General features: G+C 42.3%; 1 protein-coding gene across 1 annotated transcript in view; it reads right to left on the bottom strand.

The window, feature by feature from the left end:
- Positions 1–1,776: 1,776 nt before the first annotated feature.
- The window catches only part of LOC139753156 (probable glutamate receptor), a 51,509-nt gene continuing 27,664 nt past the window's right edge, over positions 1,777–25,621 (bottom strand). The window contains exons 6-9 of the mRNA XM_071669366.1: positions 24,852–24,980; positions 21,703–21,830; positions 3,027–3,187; positions 1,777–2,732 (exon numbers count right to left, since the gene is read on the bottom strand). Coding sequence (XP_071525467.1) covers positions 2,623–2,732; positions 3,027–3,187; positions 21,703–21,830; positions 24,852–24,980 — 528 coding nt within the window. The 3' untranslated portion in view covers positions 1,777–2,622. The remainder of the gene's footprint in view (positions 2,733–3,026; positions 3,188–21,702; positions 21,831–24,851; positions 24,981–25,621) is intronic.

Genomic DNA, 25,621 nt, shown 5'->3' with positions numbered 1-25,621 from the left:
ATATATATATATATATATATATAAATATATATATATATATATATATATATATATATATATATATATATATATATATATATATATATATATATATATATATATATATTTTTTTTTTTTTTTTTTTTTTTTTTTTTTTGCTTTGTCGCTGTCTCCCGCGTTTGCGAGGTAGCGCAAGGAAACAGACGAAAGAAATGGCCCAACCCACCCCCATACACATGTATATACATACGTCCACACACGCAAATATACATACCTACACAGCTTTCCATGGTTTACCCCAGACGCTTCACATGCCTTGATTCAATCCACTTACAGCACGTCAACCCCGGTATACCACATCGCTCCAATTCACTCTATTCCTTGCCCTCCTTTCACCCTCCTGCATGTTCAGGCCCCGATCACACAAAATCTTTTTCACTCCATCTTTCCACCTCCAATTTGGTCTCCCTCTTCTCCTCGTTCCCTCCACCTCCGACACATATATTCTCTTGGTCAATCTTTCCTCACTCATTCTCTCCATGTGCCCGAACCATTTCAAAACACCCTCTTCTGCTCTCTCAACCACGCTCTTTTTATTTCCACACATCTCTCTCACCCTTACGTTACTTACTCGATCAAACCACCTCACACCACACATTGTCCTCAAACATCTCATTTCCAGCACATCCATCCTCCTGCGCACAACTCTATCCATAGCCCACGCCTCGCAACCATACAACATTGTTGGAACCACTATTCCTTCAAACATACCCATTTTTGCTTTCCGAGATAATGTTCTCGACTTCCACACATTCTTCAAGGCTCCCAGAATTTTCGCCCCCTCCCCCACCCTATGATCCACTTCCGCTTCCATGGTTCCATCCGCTGCCAGATCCACTCCCAGATATCTAAAACACTTCACTTCCTCCAGTTTTTCTCGATTCAAACTCACCTCCCAATTGACTTGACCCTCAACCCTACTGTACCTAATAACCTTGCTCTTATTCACATTTACTCTTAACTTTCTTCTTTCACACACTTTACCAAACTCAGTCACCAGCTTCTGCAGTTTCTCACATGAATCAGCCACCAGCGCTGTATCATCAGCGAACAACAACTGACTCACTTCCCAAGCTCTCTCATCCCCAACAGACTTCATACTTGCCCCTCTTTCCAAAACTCTTGCATTCACCTCCCTAACAACCCCATCCATAAACAAATTAAACAACCATGGAGACATCACACACCCCTGCCGCAAACCTACATTCACTGAGAACCAATCACTTTCCTCTCTTCCTACACGTACACATGCCTTACATCCTCGATAAAAACTTTTCACTGCTTCTAACAACTTGCCTCCCACAGCATATATTCTTAATACCTTCCACAGAGCATCTCTATCAACTCTATCATATGCCTTCTCCAGATCCATAAATGCTACATACAAATCCATTTGCTTTTCTAAGTATTTCTCACATACATTCTTCAAAGCAAACACCTGATCCACACATCCTCTACCACTTCTGAAACCACACTGCTCTTCCCCAATCTGATGCTCTGTACATGCCTTCACCCTCTCAATCAATATCCTCCCATATAATTTACCAGGAATACTCAACAAACTTATACCTCTGTAATTTGAGCACTCACTCTTATCCCCTTTGCCTTTGTACAATGGCACTATGCACGCATTCCGCCAATCACCGTATTGATAATACGGTGATCATAATAGTCTGCGAGAATTTTATGAAGAGGTAATTGCACTTCAATATTAGTTCAGATAATTAGGTTTATTGTAACTTCACAATACACAATATGTTTCGCGGAGGAAAAACACCTCATCAAGTGTTAAAAACTTAAAGTCTTAAATCCCAAAGCGAGCACTTGGGCTTGTATATCCTTATACTGCCATGCCAGAATAGAAAGTCTTTGTCGTTAGAGGGAAAGTTGGGGTTCCTTGTGGTTTCGAGTGGGGGTGGGTGGGTGGGTGGGGGTTGGATGTGGGGGTGGGTTGGTTGTTGGGGGGTGGGGTTATTCGGTGGTGATGGTCTAGGTAGCGAGATGTGTGTTAATCAATTCATCTTATTCTATCTTCTCTTGATGACCATTTTATAATGATTTCATTGATATTAGGAGGAGCTTTAAAGTTGCCTTTATCTATGAGTAGACAGATAGAAAAATAGACAGACTTAAGTGCTTTCCCAGACATGATGGTCGACCATGGTGAGGGCGGTAGTGTTACACAGTCACCGTCACAAATATGTTGGTGGTGGTGATAGCGACAGATGGCACGGCTGTCGTTGCTGCTGGCCGTGATGGGTGTGTCCTGCCAGTGGCAGTGATACATGACACTGCCACTGTGACACTGTCATGATGCTGGTGACAAGAGAATACGTTGGTGTGGTGATTCAACGCCTCTCCTCCGAAGGGCATTAGATCTTCTGTATAATCGAAGGCTTCAAAATACCTTTTGCAGTGCTTTAATTTGATGATGATTTTCATCTATAAGCCATATATAAGTTATCCTTAAGGTTTAGTGTAAACTTTTCTTTTAACTCTGTAATCATCCTCAGTGTTATACTTAGACCTTCTCGCTATCAAAGACGTGTATATTGCCTTCAGAGCCATCTTGAGACGTGATCCTTAGCGACTGGTGGTGATGGCGAGGTCGGAGCTCTTGCTGGTGGGCGAGTCGGCCTTAACCGAGCAGTTCAGTTTCTCCAGAAGGAGAGCGCTGAGGCCCATGGTCAGTCCTGTTGAAGGTAAGATCAGATGTCATGTCTGTTTACATGGGTAAATAGTCCATCTTCTGCCTAATATGGTGATCTGAGTATTCCCCCAAAACCCACTTAACTCCGTAGACGATAAGGATCAGAGTTTGCTAGACTGTCTGCAACCGTTCATAAGCCATTGTTTCTCTTGGAAGTATGTGTAGATATGTTAAAGAAGGAGAGCATGTGGGCACTGCCATATGTTCCCACTACGTATAAGACTATGAAAGACAACTTTACAAGACCAGGTAAATAATGAATGACAAGAGTTCTCACCAGCGGCCAGGAGGAGAAAGATACCAGCGAGATCAGCGAAGGAGAGGACAAGGGTAGTGACGCCTCCCTCCTTACCCGGCGGCACCATGCAGGCCGTGGCGTTGGCCGTCAACTGCTGCAGGTCCCGGCTCACCAGCCCACACTCCTTCATCATCACTATCCTGAAAAAAATCCACATAACCTGTTATTACTGATACACCGAGGAACTCTTTGCAGCGTTATTTTCTGTAGCAGGGGAATGTGGACTCCTTTGGAATGAGAAGTTCTTTGACGAATCTGTATTCTCAGTGATACAGCTTCGCTAAATGTAACTTTTCACCTGCGGTATAACCCCATGCAGGTGGAATTCGGTAGTAGGTAAACGAGCATACATTCATCCTCGTGTACTGACTGCGCCTCTGAATTTGCACCTGTGCTTGCTCGTCTGCTCCGTTTCTGTTAAAAACCGTTCGAACTCCTCTTACTATCGTCCTGTTGCTTCATTTCCAAAGTTTTTGAACCCTTCCTTATTCCCATATCCTCAGACATCTTGAATCTCACAGCCTTCTCTCTGATCATCAGTACGGCTTCCGAAAGGCGAGATCCACTGATGATATTCTTTCCTTTCTTAGTAATGTCTGGACATCATCCCTGAACGATTTTAGAGAATCATGTGTAGTTGGCCTTGATATATCCAAAGCATTGGACTGGGTGTGACATGTGGGCCTCATGTCTAAGCTACCCTCTTCTGTCTTCCCTCCCTCCTTCCGTGTTTGTTGATGGATTAGCTTCTCACTCTTTCTCCATTAATAGTGGTGTTCCTCAAGGTTTTGTCCTGTCTACTACACCTTTTTCCTCCTTTTCATCAACGATTTCCTTTCTTCTGCAAATTATTACATGCACTTCCACGCCGACGACTCATCACAGTATTCCTCCGCATCCTTTAATTTTACTCCTTCTCTTATTCGATGTGCATCTCGTCTTGACACAACTTCCTGGATAAATTCAGACTTGGACAGGATATCTCAGAATGGTAGGCGAAATCAGGTTTCAGGAAGATGCTGACAAGTGAAATTCATGTTATGTTGTTTTGAAGATGAACTTTTAAACGTCGATTAAGTGATATGATAATGATGCCGATATAGTTCACGTTGTTTTGAAGTTTGCAGCCTTCATTTGTTAAACTACATTGGTTGACTGTAGTTGGTTATTGTTTTGTGTAAGGTTGTTCCTCCGCCCCATAATTTCCCAGGTTACAACACCAACACCCCTACCTACCACACTATCACGCAAGAACTCCAAAGGAACACGGTCCAACAATCAACAAGTTATCTACGTCACCGTTTTTATTTGTGACATTATAATATGTTTTTGTTCTCAGATGGCTGGAGGAGCCAAATAGACTAGACCCATTATGGTGATTGCTGAGTAAGGGAGAAAATTCATTGATTAAAACTGCCTCTGTTAATTGCAATTTGCTGTGACTGCTTCAATGCTTGAGAATTTTCGTGTTATTAACGACATGCTGTTGCTTAAGAGAAATCCTTTGATCTTTTTTTATGTGCCGTTTAGGCGCACCTCCCTGCAGGTGTGTTGTGAGTCTAAAACCCAAAGATGGAGCGGTGAATCCAAAATATAGCTACTAGAACTATATTGGTGGCCTTAAAAGGGTTTTTGTCTTGAGTCGCATCATTCATAATGATGTGATTACTCACCCTGGGACTAATGCTGTAGATAACAAGACTAAGTTTATCGTTTGAGTTGCTGCAGTGTGCATTGTCCTTAATAATGTCTTGCATTGCACATTTATCAACTTTATATGCTTGTGCCATTTGTTTTCTGTAAAATACCTTCAATATATTGGTTGGATTGGCGGAATGCTTGTATAGTGTTATTGTAGAATGTAAGGGGTATAAAGATGAGTGTTCAAGCTACATTTATAAGTTTGTCGAGTGTACCTGGTAAGTTGTATGGGGGGATATTAATTGAGAGGGTGAAGGAATGTACAGAGCATCAGACTTGGGAGGAGCAGTGTGGTTTCAGAGGTGGTAGATAATGTGTGGATCAAGTGTTTGCTTTAAAGAATGTGTGAGAAACTGAAAAACAAGGGGACTTGTTGCTGCTTTTATGGATTCGGAGAAAGCATATGATAGGGTTGACAGAGATGGCTTGTAGAAGGGCTTAAGAATGTTTGGTGTAGAAGGAAAGCTGTTAGAAGCCGTGAAAATTTTTCCCAGGGGTTTAAGGCATGTGTACGAGAGTAAATTGTTTCAAGTGAAGTTCAGACCACGGTAGGGGTGGGTGATGTCACCATAGTTGATTAATTTGTTTATGGATGGGGTATTGAGGAAGTTAGATATGTCTTGGAGAGAGGGGCGAGTATTGAATCTGTAGGAGATGAGGGGGCCTGGGAAGTGAGTCAGATGCTGTTTGTTGATGACACAGTACTAATGGTAGATATGAGTGAGAAACTGCAAAATTTGTTGACTAAGTTTGGAAGGGTGTGTGAAAGGAGAAAGTTGATGGTAAATGCATACAGAAGCAAGGCTATGAGGTTTAACAGGGTTGAAGGACAGGTTAGTTGAGGTGTGAGTTTGAATGAAGGAAATTTGGAAGAAGTGAAGTGTCTTAGATAATTGGGAGTGGAAATGTTAGGAAATGGAACCTTGGAAGCAGAACCGAGTCACAGGGTGGATAATTGCGGGGGGGGGGGGGGGGGGGGGGCGCTATCTGGGAGGGCGAAAATGGGTACATTTGAAGATACAGTAATGCCAGTAGTATAACGAGGTATGGCTCTAGATGAGAATGTGCTGAGGAAATTGGATGTGTTGGAAATGAAATGTTTGAGGACAACATGTAGTGTGAGGTGGTTTGATCGAGTAAGTAATGAAAAGGTAAGAATGATGCGGGGAAATAAGAATAGTGTGGTTGAGAGAGCAGAAAAGGGTATGTTGAAATGGTCTGGACACATGGAGAAAATGAGTGAGGAAAGGTTGACAAAGAGAATACATATGACAGAAATGGAGGGAACAAGGAGAACAGGGAGACCAAATTGCGGCTGGAAGGATGGAGTGAAAATATTTTGATTGATCGAGGCCTGAACATACAGGAGGGTAAAAGGCGTGATAGGGATGGAGTGAACTGGAACGATGTGTTATACAAGGGTCAAAATGCTGTCAATGAACTGAACGAAGACGTGTGAATATGATAGCTAGAGAATGTATGTGATCGAATATGGCCTTTCTTTCGTCTGTTCCTGGCGATACCTCGCCAGCGCGGGAAACGGCGATCAAGTATGAAAAAATAATCATATATATATATATATATATATATATATATATATATATATATATATATATATATATATATATATATATATATACATATATATACATATATGATTATCATTATTATACTTTGTCGCTGTCTCCCGCGTTAGCGAGGTAGCGCAAGGAAACAGACGAAAGAATGGCCCAACCCGCCCACATACACATCATACACATGTATATACATACACGTCACACACGCACAACACGCACATATACATACCTATACATTTCAACGTATACATATATATACATACACAGACATATACATATATACACATGTACATAATTCATACTTGTTGCCCTTATTCATTTCCCGTCGCCACCCCGCAACACATGAAATGAAATATATATATATATATATATATATATATATATATATATATATATATATATATATATATATATATATATATATATATATATATATATCTGTCTCCCGCGTAAGCGAGGTAGCGCAAGGAAACAGACGAAAGAATGGCCCAGCCCACCCACAGACACATGTATATACATAAACGCCCACACACGCACATATTTCAACCTATACATACTCATACATACACAGACATATACATAAATACACATGTATATATTCATACATGCTGCCTTCATCCATTCTCACCGCCACCCCGCCACACATGAAATGGCAGCCCCCTCCCACCGCGTGCGCGCGAGGTAGCGCTAGGAAAAGACAACAAAGGCCACATTCGTTCATGTGTAATGCACTGAAACCACAGCTTCCCTTCCACATCCAGGCCCCACAAATCTTTCCATGGTTTACCCCAGACGCTTCACATGCCCTGGTTCAATCCATTGACAGCACGTCCACCCCGGTATACCGCATCCTTCCACTTCACTCTATTCCTTGCACGCCTTTCACCCTCCTGTATGTTCAGGCTCCGATTGCTCAAAATCTTTTTCACTCCATCCCTCCACCTCCAATTTGGTCTCCCACTTCTTGTTCCCTCCACCTCTGGCACATATATCCTCTTAGTCAATCTTTCCTCACTCATTCTCTCCATGTGACCAAACCATTTCAATACACCATCTTTTGCTTTCTCAACCACACTCTTTTTATTACCACACATCCCTCTTACCCTTTCATTACTCACTCGATCAAACCACCTCACACCACATATTGTCTTCAAGCATCTCATTTTCAACACATCCCCCTCCTCCGCACAACCCTATCTCTAGCCCATGCCTTGGAACCACTATTCCTTCAAACACACCCTTTTTTGCTCTCCGAGATAACGTTCTCACCTTCCAAACATTCTTCAATACTCCCAGAACCTTCGCCCCCTCCCCCACCCTGTGACTCACTTCCTCTTCCATGGTTCCATTTGCTGCCAAATCCACTCCCAAATATCTAAAACACTTCACTTCCTCCAATTTTTCTCCATTCAAACTTGCCTCCCAGTTGACTTGTCCATCAACCCTAATGAACCTAATAACCTTGCTCATATTCACATTCACTCTCAGTTTTCTTTTTTCACACACTTTACCAAACTCAGTCTACAGCTTCCACAGTTTCTCACTCGAATCAGCCACCTGCGCTTTATCATAAGCAAACACCAACTGACTCACTTCCCAAGCCCTCTTACCTCCCTAATCACCCCATCCATAAACAAATTAAACAACCTGCCGCAAACTGACATTCACTGGGAACCAATCACTCTCCTCTCTTCCTACTCGCACACATGCCTTACCTTCCACACCATATTATATAAATACCTTCCACAGAGCACCTCTATCAATTCTATTATATGCCTTCTACAGATCCATAAATGCTATATTTAGATCCATCTGTTTTTCTAAGTATATCTCTCATACGTTCTTCAAAGCAAACACCTGATCCACACGTCTTTTACCACTTCTGAAGCCACTCTACTCTGTACCCTCCATATAATTTCCCAGGAATACTCAGCAAACTTATGCCTCTGTAATTTGTACTCACGTTTATCCCTTTTGGCTTTATACAATGACACTATGTATGCACTCCGCCAATCCTCAGGCACTTTACCATGATCCATACATCACTGAATGCCCTTAACAACCAATCAATAACACAGTTACCCTTTTCTTTTTATAAATTCCACTGCAATACCATCCAAACCTGTTGCCTTGCCGGCTTTCATCTTCCGCAAAGATTTCACTACCTCTTCTCTGCTCACCAAACCATCTCCCTAACGCTCTCAGTTCGCACACCATCCCGACCAAAACACCCTATATCTGTCACTCTATCATCAAACACATTCAACAAACCTTCAAAATATTCACTCCATCTCCTTCTCACTTCATCGCTACTTGTTGTTACCTCCCCATTTGTCCCTTTCACCGATGGTCCCATTTGTTCTTTTGTCTTACGTTCTTTATTCATCTCCTTCCAAAACAGTTTTTTATTCTCCCTAAAATTTAATGATACTCTCTAACCCCATCTCTCATTTGCCCTCTTTTTCACCTCTTTCACCTTTCTCTTGACCTCCTGTCGCTTTCTTTTATACATCTCCAAGTCATTTGCACTGCTTCCCTGCAAATATCGTCCAAACGCCTCTCTCTTCATTTTCACTAACAATCTTACTTCTTCATCCCACCACTCACTACCCTTTGTAAGCTGCCCACCTCCCACCTTTCTCATGCCACATGCATCTTTTACGCAAGCCATCACTGCTTCCCTAAATACATCCCATTCATACCCAACTCCCCTTACGTCATTTGCTCTTACCCTTTGGCATCCTGCACTCAATCTCTCCTGGTTCTTCCTCACACAAGTGTTCTTTCCAAGCTCACTTACTCTCAACACTTTCTTACCCCCAACATTCTCTCTTCTTTTCTGAAAAGTTCTACAAATCTTCACCTTCGCCTCCACAAGATAATGATCAGACATCCCTCCAGTTGCCCCTCTCAGCACATTAACATTCAAAAGTCTCTGTTTAACACGCCAATCAATTAATACGTAATTCGATAGCGCCCTCTGACCATCTCTCCTACTCACACACGTATACTTATGTATATCTCTCTTTTTAAACCAGATATTCCTAATCACCAGTCCTTTTTCAGCACACAAATCCACAAGCTGTTTACCATTTCCATTTACAACACTGAACACCCCATATACACCAAATATTCCTTCAAATGCCACATTCCTAATCTTTGCATTCAATCACCCATCACTATAATCCGATCTCGTCCATCAAAGCTGCTAACACAATCACTCAGCTGCTCCCAAAACACTTGCTTCTCGTGATCTTTCTTCTCATGCCCATGTGCATAGGCACCAATAATCACCCATCTCTCTCCATCCACTTTCAGTTTTACCCATATCAGAGTTTTGTTTCTCACACTCTGTCACATATTCTCACAACTCCTGCTTTAGGAGTAGTGCTACTCTTTCCTTTGCTCTTGTCCTCTCACTAACCCCTGACTTTACTCCTAAGACATTCCCAAACCATTCTTCCCTTTTACCCTCGAGCTTTGTTTCACTCAGAGCAAAACATCCAGGTTCCTTTCCTCAAACATAATACCTCACTCTCCTTTCTTCTCATCTTAGTTACATCCATACACATTTAGACACCCCAATCTGAACCTTCGAGGAGGATGAGCACTCCTCGCATGACTCCTTCTTCTGTTTCCCCTTTTAGAAATTTGAATACAAGTGGGAGGGGGGGGTTCAAGACTCCCGCTCCCGCCCCCTTTAGTCGCCTATTACGACACTCGGGAAATAAGTGTGAAGTATTCTTTCTCACGTATATATATATATATATATATATATATATATATATATATATATATATATATATATATATACGAATAAAGTGTATATGTACGCGCACCTTCATAGAACATACAAAGCTCCATCAGCCAGGATCGAACCTGGGACCCCTTGTGCAAGAGGCAGGCATGCTAACCGCTCGGCTAAGGGACTGTATAATAAGAAATAGTTGTTTCCTATTATACAGTCCCTTAGCCTAGCGGTTAGCATGCCTGCCTCTTGCACAAGGGGTCCCAGGTTCGATCCTGGCTGATGGAGCTTTATATATATATATATATATATATATATTCTTTTTTCTTTTAAACTATTCTCCATTTCCTGCGTTAGCGAGGTAGCGTTAAGAACAGAGGACTGGGCCTTTTTTGGAATATCCTCACCTGGCCCCCCTCTGCTCCTTCTTTTGGAAAATTAAAAAAAAACGAGAGGGGAGGATTTCCAGCCCCCCGCTCCCTCCCCTTTTAGTCGCCTTCTACGACACGCAGGGAATACGTGGGAAGTATTCTTAATCCCCTATCCCCAGGGATAATATATATATATATATATATATATATATATATATATATATATATATATATATATATATATATATATATATATATATATATATATACATATATATATATATATATATATATATATATATATATATATATATGTATGTATATATATATATATATATATATATATATATATATATATATATATATATATATATATATATATATATATATATATATATATATATATATATATTTGCAGGGAAAAAATGCAGTTGAGTGGGAGACGTATAAAAGGAAGAGACAGGAGGTCAAGAGACAGGTGCAAGAGGTGAAAAAAAGGGCAAATGAGAGTTGGGGTGAGAGAGTATCATTAAATTTTAGGGAGAATAAAAAGATGTTCTGGAAGGAGGTAAATAAAGTGCGTAAGACAAGGGAGCAAATGGGAACTTCAGTGAAGGGCGCAAATGGGGAAGTGATAACAAGTAGTGGTGATGTGAGAAGGAGATGGAGTGAGTATTTTGAAGGTTTGTTGAATGTGTTTGATGATAGAGTGGCAGATATAGGGTGTTTTGGTCGAGGTGGTGTGCAAAGTGAGAGGGTTAGGGAAAATGATTTGGTAAACAGAGAAGAGGTAGTAAAAGCTTTGCGGAAGATGAAAGCCGGCAAGGCAGCAGGTTTGGATGGTATTGCATTGGAATTTATTAAAAAAGGGGGTGACTGTATTGTTGACTGGTTGGTAAGGTTATTTAATGTTTGTATGACTCATGGTGAGGTGCCTGAGGATTGGCGGAATGCGTGCATAGTGCCATTGTACAAAGGCAAAGGGGATAAGAGTGAGTGCTCAAATTACAGAGGTATAAGTTTGTTGAGTATTCCTGGTAAATTATATGGGAGGGTATTGATTGAGAGGGTGAAGGCATGTACAGAGCATCAGATTGGGGAAGAGCAGTGTGGTTTCAGAAGTGGTAGAGGATGTGTGGATCAGGTGTTTGCTTTGAAGAATGTATGTGAGAAATACTTAGAAAAGCAAATGGATTTGTATGTAGCATTTATGGATCTGGAGAAGGCATATGATAGAGTTGATAGAGATGCTCTGTGGAAGGTATTAAGAATATATGGTGTGGGAGGCAAGTTGTTAGAAGCAGTGAAAAGTTTTTATCGAGGATGTAAGGCATGTGTACGTGAAGGAAGAGAGGAAAGTGATTGGTTCTCAGTGAATGTAGGTTTACGGCAGGGGTGTGTGATGTCTCCATGGTTGTTTAATTTGTTTATGGATGGGGTTGTTAGGGAGGTGAATGCAAGAGTTTTGGAAAGAGGGGCAAATATGAAGTCTGTTGGGGATGAGAGAGCTTGGGAAGTGAGTCAGTTGTTGTTCGCTGATGATACAGCGCTGGTGGCTGATTCATGTGAGAAACTGCAGAAGCTGGTGACTGAGTTTGGTAAAGTGTATGAAAGAAGAAAGTTAAGAGTAAATGTGAATAAGAGCAAGGTTATTAGGTACAGTAGGGTTGAGGGTCAAGTCAATTGGGAGGTGAGTTTGAATGGAGAAAAACTGGAGGAAGTGAAGTGTTTTAGATATCTGGGAGTGGATCTGGCAGCGGATGGAACCATGGAAGCGGAAGTGGATCATAGGGTGGGGGAGGGGGCGAAAATCCTGGGTGCCTTGAAGAATGTGTGGAAGTCGAGAACATTATCTCGGAAAGCAAAAATGGGTATGTTTGAAGGAATAGTGGTTCCAACAATGTTGTATGGTTGCGAGGCGTGGGCTATGGATAGAGTTGTGCGCAGGAGGATGGATGTGCTGGAAATGAGATGTTTGAGGACAATGTGTGGTGTGAGGTGGTTTGATCGAGTAAGTAACGTAAGGGTAAGAGAGATGTGTGGAAATAAAAAGAGCGTGGTTGAGAGAGCAGAGGGGGGTGTTTTGAAATGGTTTGGGCACATGGAGAGAATGGGTGAGTAAAGATTGACCAAGAGGATATATGTGTCGGAGGTGGAGGGAACGAGGAGAAGAGGGAGACCAAATTGGAGGTGGAAAGATGGAGTGAAAAAGATTTTGTGTGATCGGGGCCTGAACATGCAGGAGGGTGAAAGGAGGGCAAGGAATAGAGTGAATTGCAGCGATGTGGTATACCGGGGTTGACGTGCTGTCAGTGGATTGAATCGGGGCATGTGAAGCGTCTGGGGTAAACCATGGAAAGCTGTGTAGGGTATGTATATTTGCGTGTGTGGACGTATGTATATACATGTGTATGGGGGTGGGTTGGGCCATTTCTTTCGTCTGTTTCCTTGCGCTACCTCGCAAACGCGGGAGACAGCGACAAAGCAAAAAAAAAAAAAAAAAAAAAAATATATATATATATATATATATATATATATATATATATATATATTCTTTTTTATTATTATTATTTTGCTTTGTCGCTGTCTCCCGCGTTAGCGATGTAGCGCAAGGAAACAGACGAAAGAATGGCCCAACCCACCCACATACACATGTATATACATACACTTCCACACACACAAATATACATACCTATACATCTCAATGTACACATATATATATACACACACAGACATATACATATATACACATGTACATAATTCATACCGTCTGCCTTCATTCATTCCCATCGCCACCTCGCCACATATGGAATAACATCCCCCTCCCCCCTCATGTGTGCGATGTAGCGCTAGGAAAAGACAACAAAGGCCCCATTCGTTCGTACGCAGTCTCTAGCTGTCATGTAATAATGCACCGAAACCACAGCTCCCTTTCCACATCCAGGACCCATGGAACTTTTCATGGTTTACCCCAGACGCTTCACATGCCCTGGTTCAATCCATTGACAGCACGTCGACTCCGGTATACTCTACCTCTGAAACATATATCCTCTTGGTCAATCTTTCCTCACTCATTCTCTCCATGTGACCAAACCATTTCAAAACACCCCTCTTCTGCTCTCTCACCCACACTCTTTTTATTTCCACACATCTCTCTTACCCTTACATTACTTACTCGATCAAACCACCTCACACCACATATTGTCCTCAAACATCTCATTTCCAGCACATCCACCCTCCTGCGCACAACTCTATCCATAGCCTAAGCCTCGCAACCATACAACATCGTTGGAACCACTATTCCTTCAAACATACCCATTTTTGCTTTCCGAGATAATGTTCTCGACTTCCAAACATTCTTCAAGGCTCCCAGGATTTTCGCCCCCTACCCCACCCTATGATTCACTTCCGCTTCCATGGATCCATCCGCTGCCAGATCCACTCCCAGATATCTAAAACACTTTACTTCTTCCAGTTCTCTTCATTCAAACTTACCTCCCAATTGACTTGACCCTCAACCCTACTGTACCTAATAACCTTGCTCTTATTCACATTTACTCTTGACTTTCTTCTTTCACACACTTTACCAAACTCAGTCACCAGCTTCTGCGTTTCTCACATGAATCAGCGAACAACATCAACAACAACAACAGCGAACATCAGCGAACAACAACTGACTCACTTCCCGAGCTCTCTCATCTACAACAGACTGCATACTTGCCCCTCTTTCCAAAACTCTTGCATTCACCTCCCTAACAACCCCATCCATAAACAAATTAAACAACCATGGAGACATCACACACCCCTGCCGCAAACCTACATTCACTGAGAACCAATCACTTTCGTCTCTTCCTACTCGTACACATGCCTTACATCCTCGATAAAGACTTATCACTGCTTCTAACAACTTGCCTCCCACACCATATATTCTTAATACCTTCCACAGAGCATCTCTATCAACTCTATCATATGCCTTCTCCAGATCCATATATGCTGCATACAAATCCATTTGCTTTTCTAAGTATTTCTCACATACATTCATCAAAGCAAACACCTGATCCACACATCCTCAACCTCTTCTGAAACCACACTGCTCTTCCCCAAACTGATGCTCTGTGCATGCCTTCACCCTCTCAATCAGTACCCTCCCATATAATTTACCAGGAATACTCAACAAACTTATACCTCTGTAATTTGAGCACTCACTCTTATCCCCTTTGCCTTTGTACTATGGCACTATGCAAGCATTCCGCCAATCCTCAGGCACCTCACCATGAATCATACATACATTAAATAACCTTACCAACCAGTCAACAATACAGTCACCCCCTTTTTTAATAAATTCCAATGCAATACCATCCAAACCTGCTGCCTTGCCGGCTTTCATCTTCCGCAAAGCTTTTGCTACCTCTTTTCTGTTTACCAAATCATTTTCCCTAACCCTCTCACTTTGCACACCACCTCGACCAAGACACCCTATATCTGCCACTCTATCATCAAACACATTCAACAAACCTTCAAAATACTCACTCCATCTCCTTCTCACATCACCACTACTTGTTATCACCTCCCCATTAGCCCCCTTCACTGAAGTTCCCATTTGCTCCCTTGTCTTACGCTCTTTACCTCCTTCCAGAACATCTTTTTATTCTCCCTAAAATTTAATGATACTCTCTCACCCCAACTCTCATTTGCCCTCTTTTTCACCTCTTGCACCTTTCTCTTGACCTCCTGTCTCTTTCTTTTATACATCTCCCACTCAATTGCATTTTTTCCCTGCAAAAATCGTCCAAATGCCTCTCTCTTCTCTTTCACTAATAATTTTACTTCTTCATCCCACCACTCACTACCCTTTCTAATCAACCCACCTCCCACGCTTCTCATGCCACAAGCATCTTTTGCGCACTCCATCACTGATTCCCTAAATACATCCCATTCCTCCCCCACTCCCCTTACCTCCTTTGTTCTCACCTTTTTCCATTCTGTACTCGTCTCTCCTGGTAATTCCTCACACAAGTCTCCTTCCCAAGCTCACTTACTCTCACCACTCTCTTCACCCCAATATTCTCTCTTCTTTTCTGAAAACCCCTACAAATCTTCACCTTCGCCTCCACAAGATAATGATCAGACATCCCTCCAGTTGCACCTCTCAGCACATTAACATCCAAAAGTCTCTCTTTCATGCGCCTATCAATTAACACGTAATCCAATAACGCTCTCTGGCCATCTCTCCTATTTACATACGTATACTTATGTATATCTCGCTTTTTAAACAAGGTATTCCCAATCACCAGTCCTTTTTCAGCATATAAGTCTACAAGCTCTTCACCATTTCCATTTACAACACTGAACACCCCATGTATACCAATTATTCCCTCAACTGCCACATTACTCACCTTTGCATTCAAATCACCCATCACTATAACCCGGTCTTGTGCATCAAAACCACTAACACACTCATTCAGCTGCTCCCAAAACACTTGCCTCTCATGATCTTTCTTCTCATGCCCAGTTGCATATGCACCAATAATCACCCATCTCTCTCCATCAACTTTCTGTTTTACCCATATCAATCTAGAATTTACTTTCTTACACTCTATCACATACTCCCACAACTCCTGTTTCAGGAGTAGTGGTACTCCTTCACTTGCTCTTGTCCTCTCACTAACCCCTGACTTTACTCCCAAGACATTCCCAAACCACTCTTCCCCTTTACCTTTGAGCTTCGTTTCACTCAGAGCCAAAACATCCAGGTTCCTTTCCTCAAACATACTACCTATCTCTCCTTTTTTCTCATCTTGGTTACATCCACACGCATTTAGACACCCCAGTCTGAGCCTTCGAGGAGGATGAACACTCCCCGCGTGACTCCTTCTTCTGTTTCCCCTTTTAGAAAGTTAAAATACAAGGAGGGGAGGGTTTCTGGCCCCCCACTCCCGTCCCCTTCAGTCGCCTTCTACGACACGTGAGGAATGCGTGGGAAGTATTCTTTCTCCCCTATCCCCAGGGATATATATATATATATATATATATATATATATATATATATATATATATATATATATATATAATGTATATTATCCCTGGGGATAGGGGTGAAAGAATACTTCCCACGTATTCCTCGCGTGTCGTAGAAAGCGACTAGAGGGGACGGGAGCGGGGGGCCGGAAATCCTCCCCTCCTTGTATTAACTTTCTAAAATGGGAAACAGAAGAAGGAGTCACACGGGGAGTGATCATCCTCCTCGAAGGCTCAGAGTGGGGTGCCTAAATGTGTGTGGATGTAACCAAGATGTGAAAAAAGGAGAGATAGGTAGTATGTTTGAGGAAAGGAACCTGGATGTTTTGGCTCTGAGTGAAACGAAGCTCAAGGGTAAAGGGGAAGAGTGGTTTGGAAATGTCTGGGGAGTGAAGTTAGGGGTTAGTGAGAGGACAAGAGCAAGGGAAGGAGTAGCAATACTCCTGAAACAGGAGTTGTGGGAGTATGTGATAGAATGTAAGAAAGTAAATTCTCGATTAATATGGGTAAAATTGAAAGTTGATGGAGAGAGGTGGGTGATTATTGGTGCATATGCACCTGGGCATGAGAAGAAAGATCAGGAGAGGCAAGTGTTTTGGGAGCAGCTGAATGAGTGTGTTAGCGGTTTTGATGCACGAGACCGGGTTATAGTGATGGGTGATTTGAATGCAAAGGTGAGTAATGTGGCAGTTGAGGGAATAATTGGTATGCATGGGGTGTTCAGTGTTGTAAATGGAAATGGTGAAGAGCTTGTAGATTTATGTGCTGAAAAAGGACTGATGATTGGGAATACCTGGTTTAAAAAGCGAGATATACATAAGTATACTTATGTAAGTAGGAGAGATGGCCAGAGAGCGTTATTGGATTACGTGTTAATTGACAGGCGTGCGAAAGAGAGACTTTTGGATGTTAATGTGCTGAGAGGTGCAACTGGAGGGATGTCTGATCATTATCTTGTGGAGGCTAAGGTGAAGATTTGTATGGGTTTTCAGAAAAGAGGAGTGAATGTTGGGGTGAAGAAGGTGGTGAGAGTAAGTGAGCTTGGGAAGGAGACCTGTGTGGGGAAGTACCAGGAGAGACTGTGTACAGAATGGAAAAAGGTGAGAACAATGGAAGTAAGGGGAGTGGGGGAGGAATGGGATGTATTTAGGGAATCAGTGATGGATTGCGCAAAAGATGCTTGTGGCATGAGAAGAGTGGGAGGTGGGCTGTTTAGAAAGGGTAGTGAGTGGCGGGATGAAGAAGTAAGAGTATTAGTGAAAGAGAAGAGAGAGGCATTTGGACGATTTTTGCAGGGAAAAAATGCAATTGAGTGGGAGAAGTATAAAAAAAAAGAGACAGGAGGTCAAGAGAAAGGCGCAAGAGGTGAAAAAAAGGGCAAATGAGAGTTGGGGTGAGAGACTATCAGTAAATTTTAGGGAGAATAAAAAGATGTTCTGGAAGGAGGTAAATAGGGTGCGTAAGACAAGGGAGCAAATGGGAACTTCAGTGAAGGGCGTAAATGGGGAGGTGATAACAAGTAGTGGTGATGTGAGAAGGAGATGGAATGAGTATTTTGAAGGTTTGTTGAATGTGTCTGATGACAGAGTGGCAGATATAGGGTGTTTGGGTCGAGGTGGTGTGCAAAGTGAGAGGGTTAGGGAAAATGATTTGGTAAACAGAGAAGAGGTAGTAAAAGCTTTGCGGAAGATGAAAGCCGGCAAGGCAGCAGGTTTGGATGGTATTGCAGTGGAATTTATTAAAAAAAGGGGGTGACTGTATTGTTGACTGGTTGGTAAGGTTATTTAATGTATGTATGACTCATGGTGAGGTGCCTGAGGATTGGCGGAATGCGTGCATAGTGCCATTGTACAAAGGCAAAGGGGATAAGAGTGAGTGCTCAAATTACAGAGGTATAAGTTTGTTGAGTATTCCTGGTAAATTATATGGGAGGGTATTGATTGAGAGGGTGAAGGCATGTACAGAGCATCAGATTGGGGAAGAGCAGTGCGGTTTCAGAAGTGGTAGAGGATGTGTGGATCAGGTGTTTGCTTTGAAGAATGTATGTGAGAAATACTTAGAAAAGCAAATGGATTTGTATGTAGCATTTATGGATCTGGAGAAGGCATATGATAGAGTTGATAGAGATGCTCTGTGGAAGGTATTAAGAATATATGGTGTGGGAGGCAAGTTGTTAGAAGCAGTGAAAAGTTTTTATCGAGGATGTAAGGCATGTGTACGTGTAGGAAGAGAGGAAAGTGATTGGTTCTCAGTGAATGTAGGTTTGCGGCAGGGGTGTGTGATGTCTCCATGGTTGTTTAATTTGTTTATGGATGGGGTTGTTAGGGAGGTAAATGCAAGAGTTTTGGAAAGAGGGGCAAGTATGAAGTCTGTTGGGGATGAGAGAGCTTGGGAAGTGAGTCAGTTGTTGTTCGCTGATGATACAGCGCTGGTGGCTGATTCATGTGAGAAACTGCAGAAGCTGGTGACTGAGTTTGGTAAAGTGTGTGGAAGAAGAAAGTTAAGAGTAAATGTGAATAAGAGCAAGGTTATTAGGTACAGTAGGGTTGAGGGTCAAGTCAATTGGGAGGTGAGTTTGAATGGAGAAAAACTGGAGGAAGTGAAGTGTTTTAGATATCTGGGAGTGGATCTGTCAGCGGATGGAACCATGGAAGCGGAAGTGGATCATAGGGTGGGGGAGGGGGCGAAAATTTTGGGAGCCTTGAAAAATGTGTGGAAGTCGAGAACATTATCTCGGAAAGCAAAAATGGGTATGTTTGAAGGAATAGTGGTTCCAACAATGTTGTATGGTTGCGAGGCGTGGGCTATGGATAGAGTTGTGCGCAGGAGGATGGATGTGCTGGAAATGAGATGTTTGAGGACAATGTGTGGTGTGAGGTGGTTTGATCGAGTAAGTAACGTAAGGGTAAGAGAGATGTGTGGAAATAAAAAGAGCGTGGTTGAGAGAGCAGAAGAGGGTGTTTTGAAATGGTTTGGGCACATGGAGAGAATGAGTGAGGAAAGATTGACCAAGAGGATATATGTGTCGGAGGTGGGGGGAACGAGGAGAAGAGGGAGACCAAATTGGAGGTGGAAAGATGGAGTGAAAAAGATTTTGTGTGATCGGGGCCTGAACATGCAGGAGGGTGTAAGGAGGGCAAGGAATAGAGTGAATTGGAGCGATGTGGTATACAGGGGTTGACGTGCTGTCAGTGGATTGAATCAAGGCATGTGAAGCGTCTGGGGTAAACCATGGAAAGCTGTGTAGGATGTATATTTGCGTGTGTGGACGTGTGTATGTACATGTGTATGGGGGGGGGGTTGGGCCATTTCTTTCGTCTGTTTCCTTGCGCTACCTCGCAAACGCGGGAGACAGCGACAAAGTATAAAAAAAAAAAAAAAAAAAAGAATATATATATATATATATATATATATATATATATATATATATATATATATATATATATATATATATATTTTTTTTTTTTTTTTTTTTTTTGCTTTGTCGCTGTCTCCCGCGTTTGCGAGGTAGCGCAAGGAAACAGACGAAAGAAATGGCCCAACCCACCTCCATACACATGTATATACATACGTCCACACACGCAAATATACATACCTACACAGCTTTCCATGGTTCACCCCAGACGCTTCACATACCCTGATTCAATCCACTGACAGCACGTCAACCCCGGTATACCACATCGATCCAATTCACTCTATTCCTTGCCCTCCTTTCACCCTCCTGCATGTTCAGGCCCCGATCACACAAAATCTTTTTCACTCCATCTTTCCACCTCCAATTTGGTCTCCCACTTCTCCTCGTTCCCTCCACCTCCGACACATATATCCTCTTGGTCAATCTTTCCTCACTCATTCTCTCCATGTGCCCAAACCATTTCAAAACACCCTCTTCTGCTCTCTCAACCACGCTCTTTTTATTTCCACACATCTCTCTTACCCTTACGTTACTTACTCGATCAAACCACCTCACACCACATATTGTCCTCAAACATCTCATTTCCAGCACATCCATCCTCCTGCGCACAACTCTATCCATAGCCCACGCCTCGCAACCATACAACATTGTTGGAACCACTATTCCTTCAAACATACCCATTTTTGCTTTCCGAGATAATGTTCTCGACTTCCCCACATTCTTCAAGGCTCCCAGGATTTTCGCCCCCTCCCCCACCCTATGATCTACTTCCGCTTCCATGGTTCCATCCGCTGCCAGATCCACTCCCAGATATCTAAAACACTTTACTTCCTCCAGTTTTTCTCCATTCAAACTTACCTCCCATTTGACTTGACCCTCAACCCTACTGTACCTAATTACCTTGCTCTTATTCACATTTACTCTTAACTTTCTTCTTTCACACACTTTACCAAACTCAGTCACCAGCTTCTGCAGTTTCTCACATGAATCAGCCACCAGCGCTGTATCATCAGCGAACAACAACTGACTCACTTCCCAAGCTCTCTCATCCCCAACAGACTTCATACTTGCCCCTCTTTCGAAAACTCTTGCATTTACCTCCCTAAGAACCCCATCCATAAACAAATTAAACAACCATGGAGACATCACACACCCCTGTCGCAAACCTACATTCACTGAGAACCAATCACTTTCCTCTCTTCCTACACGTACACATGCCTTACATCCTCGATAAAAACTTTTCACTGCTTCTAACAACTTGCCTCCCACACCATATATTCTTAATACCTTCCACAGAGCATCTCTATCAACTCTATCATATGCCTTCTCCAGATCCATAAATGCTACATACAAATCCATTTGCTTTTCTAAGTATTTCTCACATACATTCTTCAAAACAAACACCTGATCCACACATCCTCTACCACTTCTGAAACCACACTGCTCTTCCCCAGTCTGATGCTCTGTACATGCCTTCACCCTCTCAATCAATACCCTCCCATATAATTTACCAGGAATACTCAAACAACCTATATATATATATATATATATATATATATATATATATATATATATATATATATATATATATATATATATATATACGGAAACACATTAGTGTAAAGGTCTCTACGTATACGCAAATAGTGATCACTCCAAACACACACACACACACACGGGCGCGCGCGCGCAAAAGGTCATCCACGCGAGGATAGATTCTTGTGAAGACATGATATTCTTTTCATAGAATACTGTAGTAAGTTATTCTGAGCAGCGTAGCTGTGTACAGTGGGACTGGGTTCCCGCGCCCTACGGACAGTCTTACCACTTGTTGAAGTGCACCGGGAGTCTGCTGCCCTTGGGGAAGGCGAAAGCCATGGCAGTGGACCAGATGACCTCCTTGGCGATGTAGTAGTTGCACATGCCCGTGTTGCTGTAGTCGTCACTCATGATCTGACAGATACAAGCATTATGTACACCTGTTGCATCATATGTACACCTGTTGCATCATATGACAACAGTGTGGAGCTCTACTGTGGTGTTGTGGTTAACGATGCATGGCTATGAATGCCACACAGGCCAGGATCTGAATCCTGGGCAGGAGGGTCGGGTGGCAGCTAACCCAGGTGGAGGCTCGAGCACAGGATGACACTGCCGTTGATTTAGATGAGATTTTTTGTGTACGTGTGGTTCTGAGATGAATGTCTGGGGACAGGCAGATTGCTCGTATAATGGCATTAAATATATAAAGAGGGGATGGAATTAAATGCTCGAATTACAGAGATATGTCTGTTGAGTTCATGATAAGTTGTAAGGTGAGATGGAGAGGAAGGTAACATGCACAAAGCATCAGTCTTTTGAGTAGTAAAATGGCTTGAGGACGAGTGAAGGATATGCGGATCAGGTGATTGCTTCGGTAAATTCATGTGACAGATACTTGGTGAAAGAGATGGACTTTTGTACGGCATCCATAAAGATGGTGAAAGCGTGTAATTGGGTCAAGAGAGATGCCTTGTGAAAAGTGTTGAGAATATGTGGTGTGGGAGGAAGCAATGAGGAGGGGTTATCGGGAGAGCAATGTATGGGTGCGAGCAGGAGTGAGGGATCCACATAGCCCACTTATGATTGCACGTATCATCGCTGCCGTCGCAGCTAGAAGTGTAGGCGATAGTGAACACTAACCTCTTGACATAAAGAAAAAATCAGGTAAAGGAAGTAAGTAAAGACGACGGAAGAAAGGTAATGAATAGAGGTATTAAGTAAATAGGAGGGGAGAAAAGTATAGAGGAGGTAGGAGAAGATGAGGACAAAGAATTGGCTTTCGAATAGGTGAGGAAAGCATTAAGGAACAAAAAAAAAAAAAAAGAAGGAATAAAGGAAAATACGAATAAGATTAGCGAGGAAAGACGGTCAAGATTACATTCAGAATGGAGTATTATACCGGACAGTGCTCGGGAATGCAAGAGGACAGAACAAGAGAACAAGGGGTGATAAATGAAGAATGGTTGAGGAAGCACGAAAGCTTGTCAGCCACATCACCAGCGGAAAGATCAGGGATATCGAGTTGTGGAGGATCAGGCTAAAGGCAGGGCAGACAAATGTAGACGGACTGGGAGTGAGTTGTAAGAAATTTGAATTTCAGGATCATATAGAGGAAGCTAAACTATGATGTTAGTGGAAGTACTGAGACAAAACTTACTAAAGAAAGATGAAATCCAACCTTTCCTTAAGTCTGTACGATAAGAAGGAAGGGAACAGAAGACAAATTCGGGGCTTGCATAATTGTTCTGGTGAACAATCCTAAACAAAGATATAGTGAAGCAGGCCAGAAGAAAATGATGAAAACACAATCAGGGTGATACAGGAGGTAACAGCAGCAGTCCCATCTTGACGACCATAACGTTTTGATAATAGTGGATTTCAAGTGCAAACAAATTGATTTAAATCATCACTACTTATTCAGGAGGACTTTCTCTTGCAACGCGTTACTGAGCGACATGCCTACCAACGGAGGCAGCGGCACCTGTACCAGGCCAACCAGTAACCTCCTGCATCTGACTTAGGCTGCCACTAGTGTCAGCCAACATATAACCTTCTGCACCTCACCAACTCACTCACCACTGGAGGTAACACCAGCACCTGTGCCATGCCAGCCTATTACATGTACCTTACTACTCTGCCACCAGAGGTAACATCAACACCTGTGGCAGGCCACACCCGCAGCTGCTGCTCCTAGCTCTCGCCACCACCGCCGGTACTGCACGGTGCTGTTTGTCCACCATTCACTGGACTCCAGTTGTCTCAGTTAAGAAGACCTTGTCACATTATTAAGATTTGGGTAGGTTTGAAGGTATAGTAGTCCCAGCGGTGATGTATGGTTGTACGGAGGAGGGTAGATGCGCTGGAAATAAAATGTTTGAGTACGATATGTGGTGTGAGGTGGTTTGATTGAATATATATGATAAAAGAGTGAGACAGAGGTGTGGTAATAGCAGTGTGGTTGATAGAACTGAAAAGGATGCGATGAAATGTTTGGACATATGGAAGGAATGAGTAAGAAAAGGTTGATACGACGATATATGTGTCGAGTGGAGGCGCAAGGAAGAGGAGACAACCTGGAGATGGAAGGATGAAGGAAGTAAGATTTAGAGTGACTGGAGTCTGATCATACATGAGGGTGAAAGGCATGGACAGAGTAACTCGAAGCGTTGTGTAATGCACCGAAACCACAGACCTTTCCATGGTTTACCCAAGTCGTTTTACATGCCCTGGTTCGGTCCATTAACAGCACGTCGACCCCGGTATATAACACCGTTCCAATTATTCCTTGAGTGCATCTCACCCTCCTGTATGTTCAGGCCCCGATCGCTCAAAATCTTTTTCACGCCATCCTTCCACCTCCAACCTTGTCTCCCGCATCTTCTTATTACCTCCACCTCTGACACATATATCCTCTTTGGCGATCTTTCCTCACTCATTCTCTCCATGTGACCAAACTATTTCAATACACTCTCTTCTGCTCTCTCAACCACACTCTTTTCATTTCCACACATTTCCCTTACCATTTCATTACTTACTCGATCAAATCACCTCACAACTCATATTGTCCTCAAACATTTAATTTCCAACACATCCACCCTCTTCCATACAACCCATTCTATAACCTAATAATCTTGCTCATATTCACATTTACTCTAATGTTTTTACGTTTTATGGTTTTGATTCCAGGGGGAAAAATCTTTTCTCATGAAGCAAAATTTTTTCCTTTTCTACTTTTGTTCTTATATCAAAACTTTAAATGAGAAATCTTTTCGACTTATTCACTGTCAATCTTTTACGGCATTTGTAATCGCTCATTACGATTCTGTATTCATTGAGGTAATACTGAACAAAGAACAAATAATAAAGAAAAAAAATCCTTGCTCTGACACATACCATCTAACATTGTTATCACGATTATTTTCAGAAACTTACTTTCTTCATGGAGAAGAAGTCACAGATGATGGCGAACCTCTCCTCCTTCATCCGCTCTCTCTCCTCGAAGAGACTGGTCACCAGGAAGCTGCCGTCGCTGATCTGCTTGTGCACACCCGACTCCGCATCCTGCCTCACACCGGCGCATGTAAACAGTTCTTATAGCAGAGAACTTTCTTCTTTAGATCAGTAAGTCACTTACATTCTCAGGGTAGAGTACAGACGTTCTTGCCTTAACGCTTTTATTTCAGGTCTAAAGGTTCGTATCGAAGCTATAACTTATTACTAGGAAATATTCCTTTGTAGCGGGGCTATAATGGATGGAGGGATTACTCCATCACTATATTGTAACTGATTATCAGCCTTGATACTATATATCCTAATGTTGCGTACCAATATTTGCTGTTGACATATCTAGATATTCCTTATTTTACACCATTAAAGTGAATGCTAAAACTAGTGTGGTCACGAGCATCTAAGTCTATTATAGTCAGCTGGACGTTTTGAAACTCTCTATTAAGCTCTTGTCGATGGAACTTATGAAAACATGAATTTACATCCAGTCAGTAAAGGGAGTATAAACATCTAGTTATTGTCAAGAAAGGAGACACCAATTGTTGCACTGAGTACGGATAATGTTTTGCATAATTCTTAACTTTATTACGTAGGATGTTACTGTTTTGTGTTTTGCATGATTATTAGCCTTAAAGATGTTGTTAAATCTGATGATTATGTAGAGCTGACAACAGGTGCAGGAAGGGCGGGAGACA

This window comes from Panulirus ornatus, chromosome 1 (genome assembly GCF_036320965.1).
Source record: "Panulirus ornatus isolate Po-2019 chromosome 1, ASM3632096v1, whole genome shotgun sequence".
Taxonomy (NCBI): domain Eukaryota; kingdom Metazoa; phylum Arthropoda; class Malacostraca; order Decapoda; family Palinuridae; genus Panulirus; species Panulirus ornatus.
Note: the sequence above shows the minus strand (reverse complement) of the source record. Positions and strands in the feature narration are given on the sequence as shown.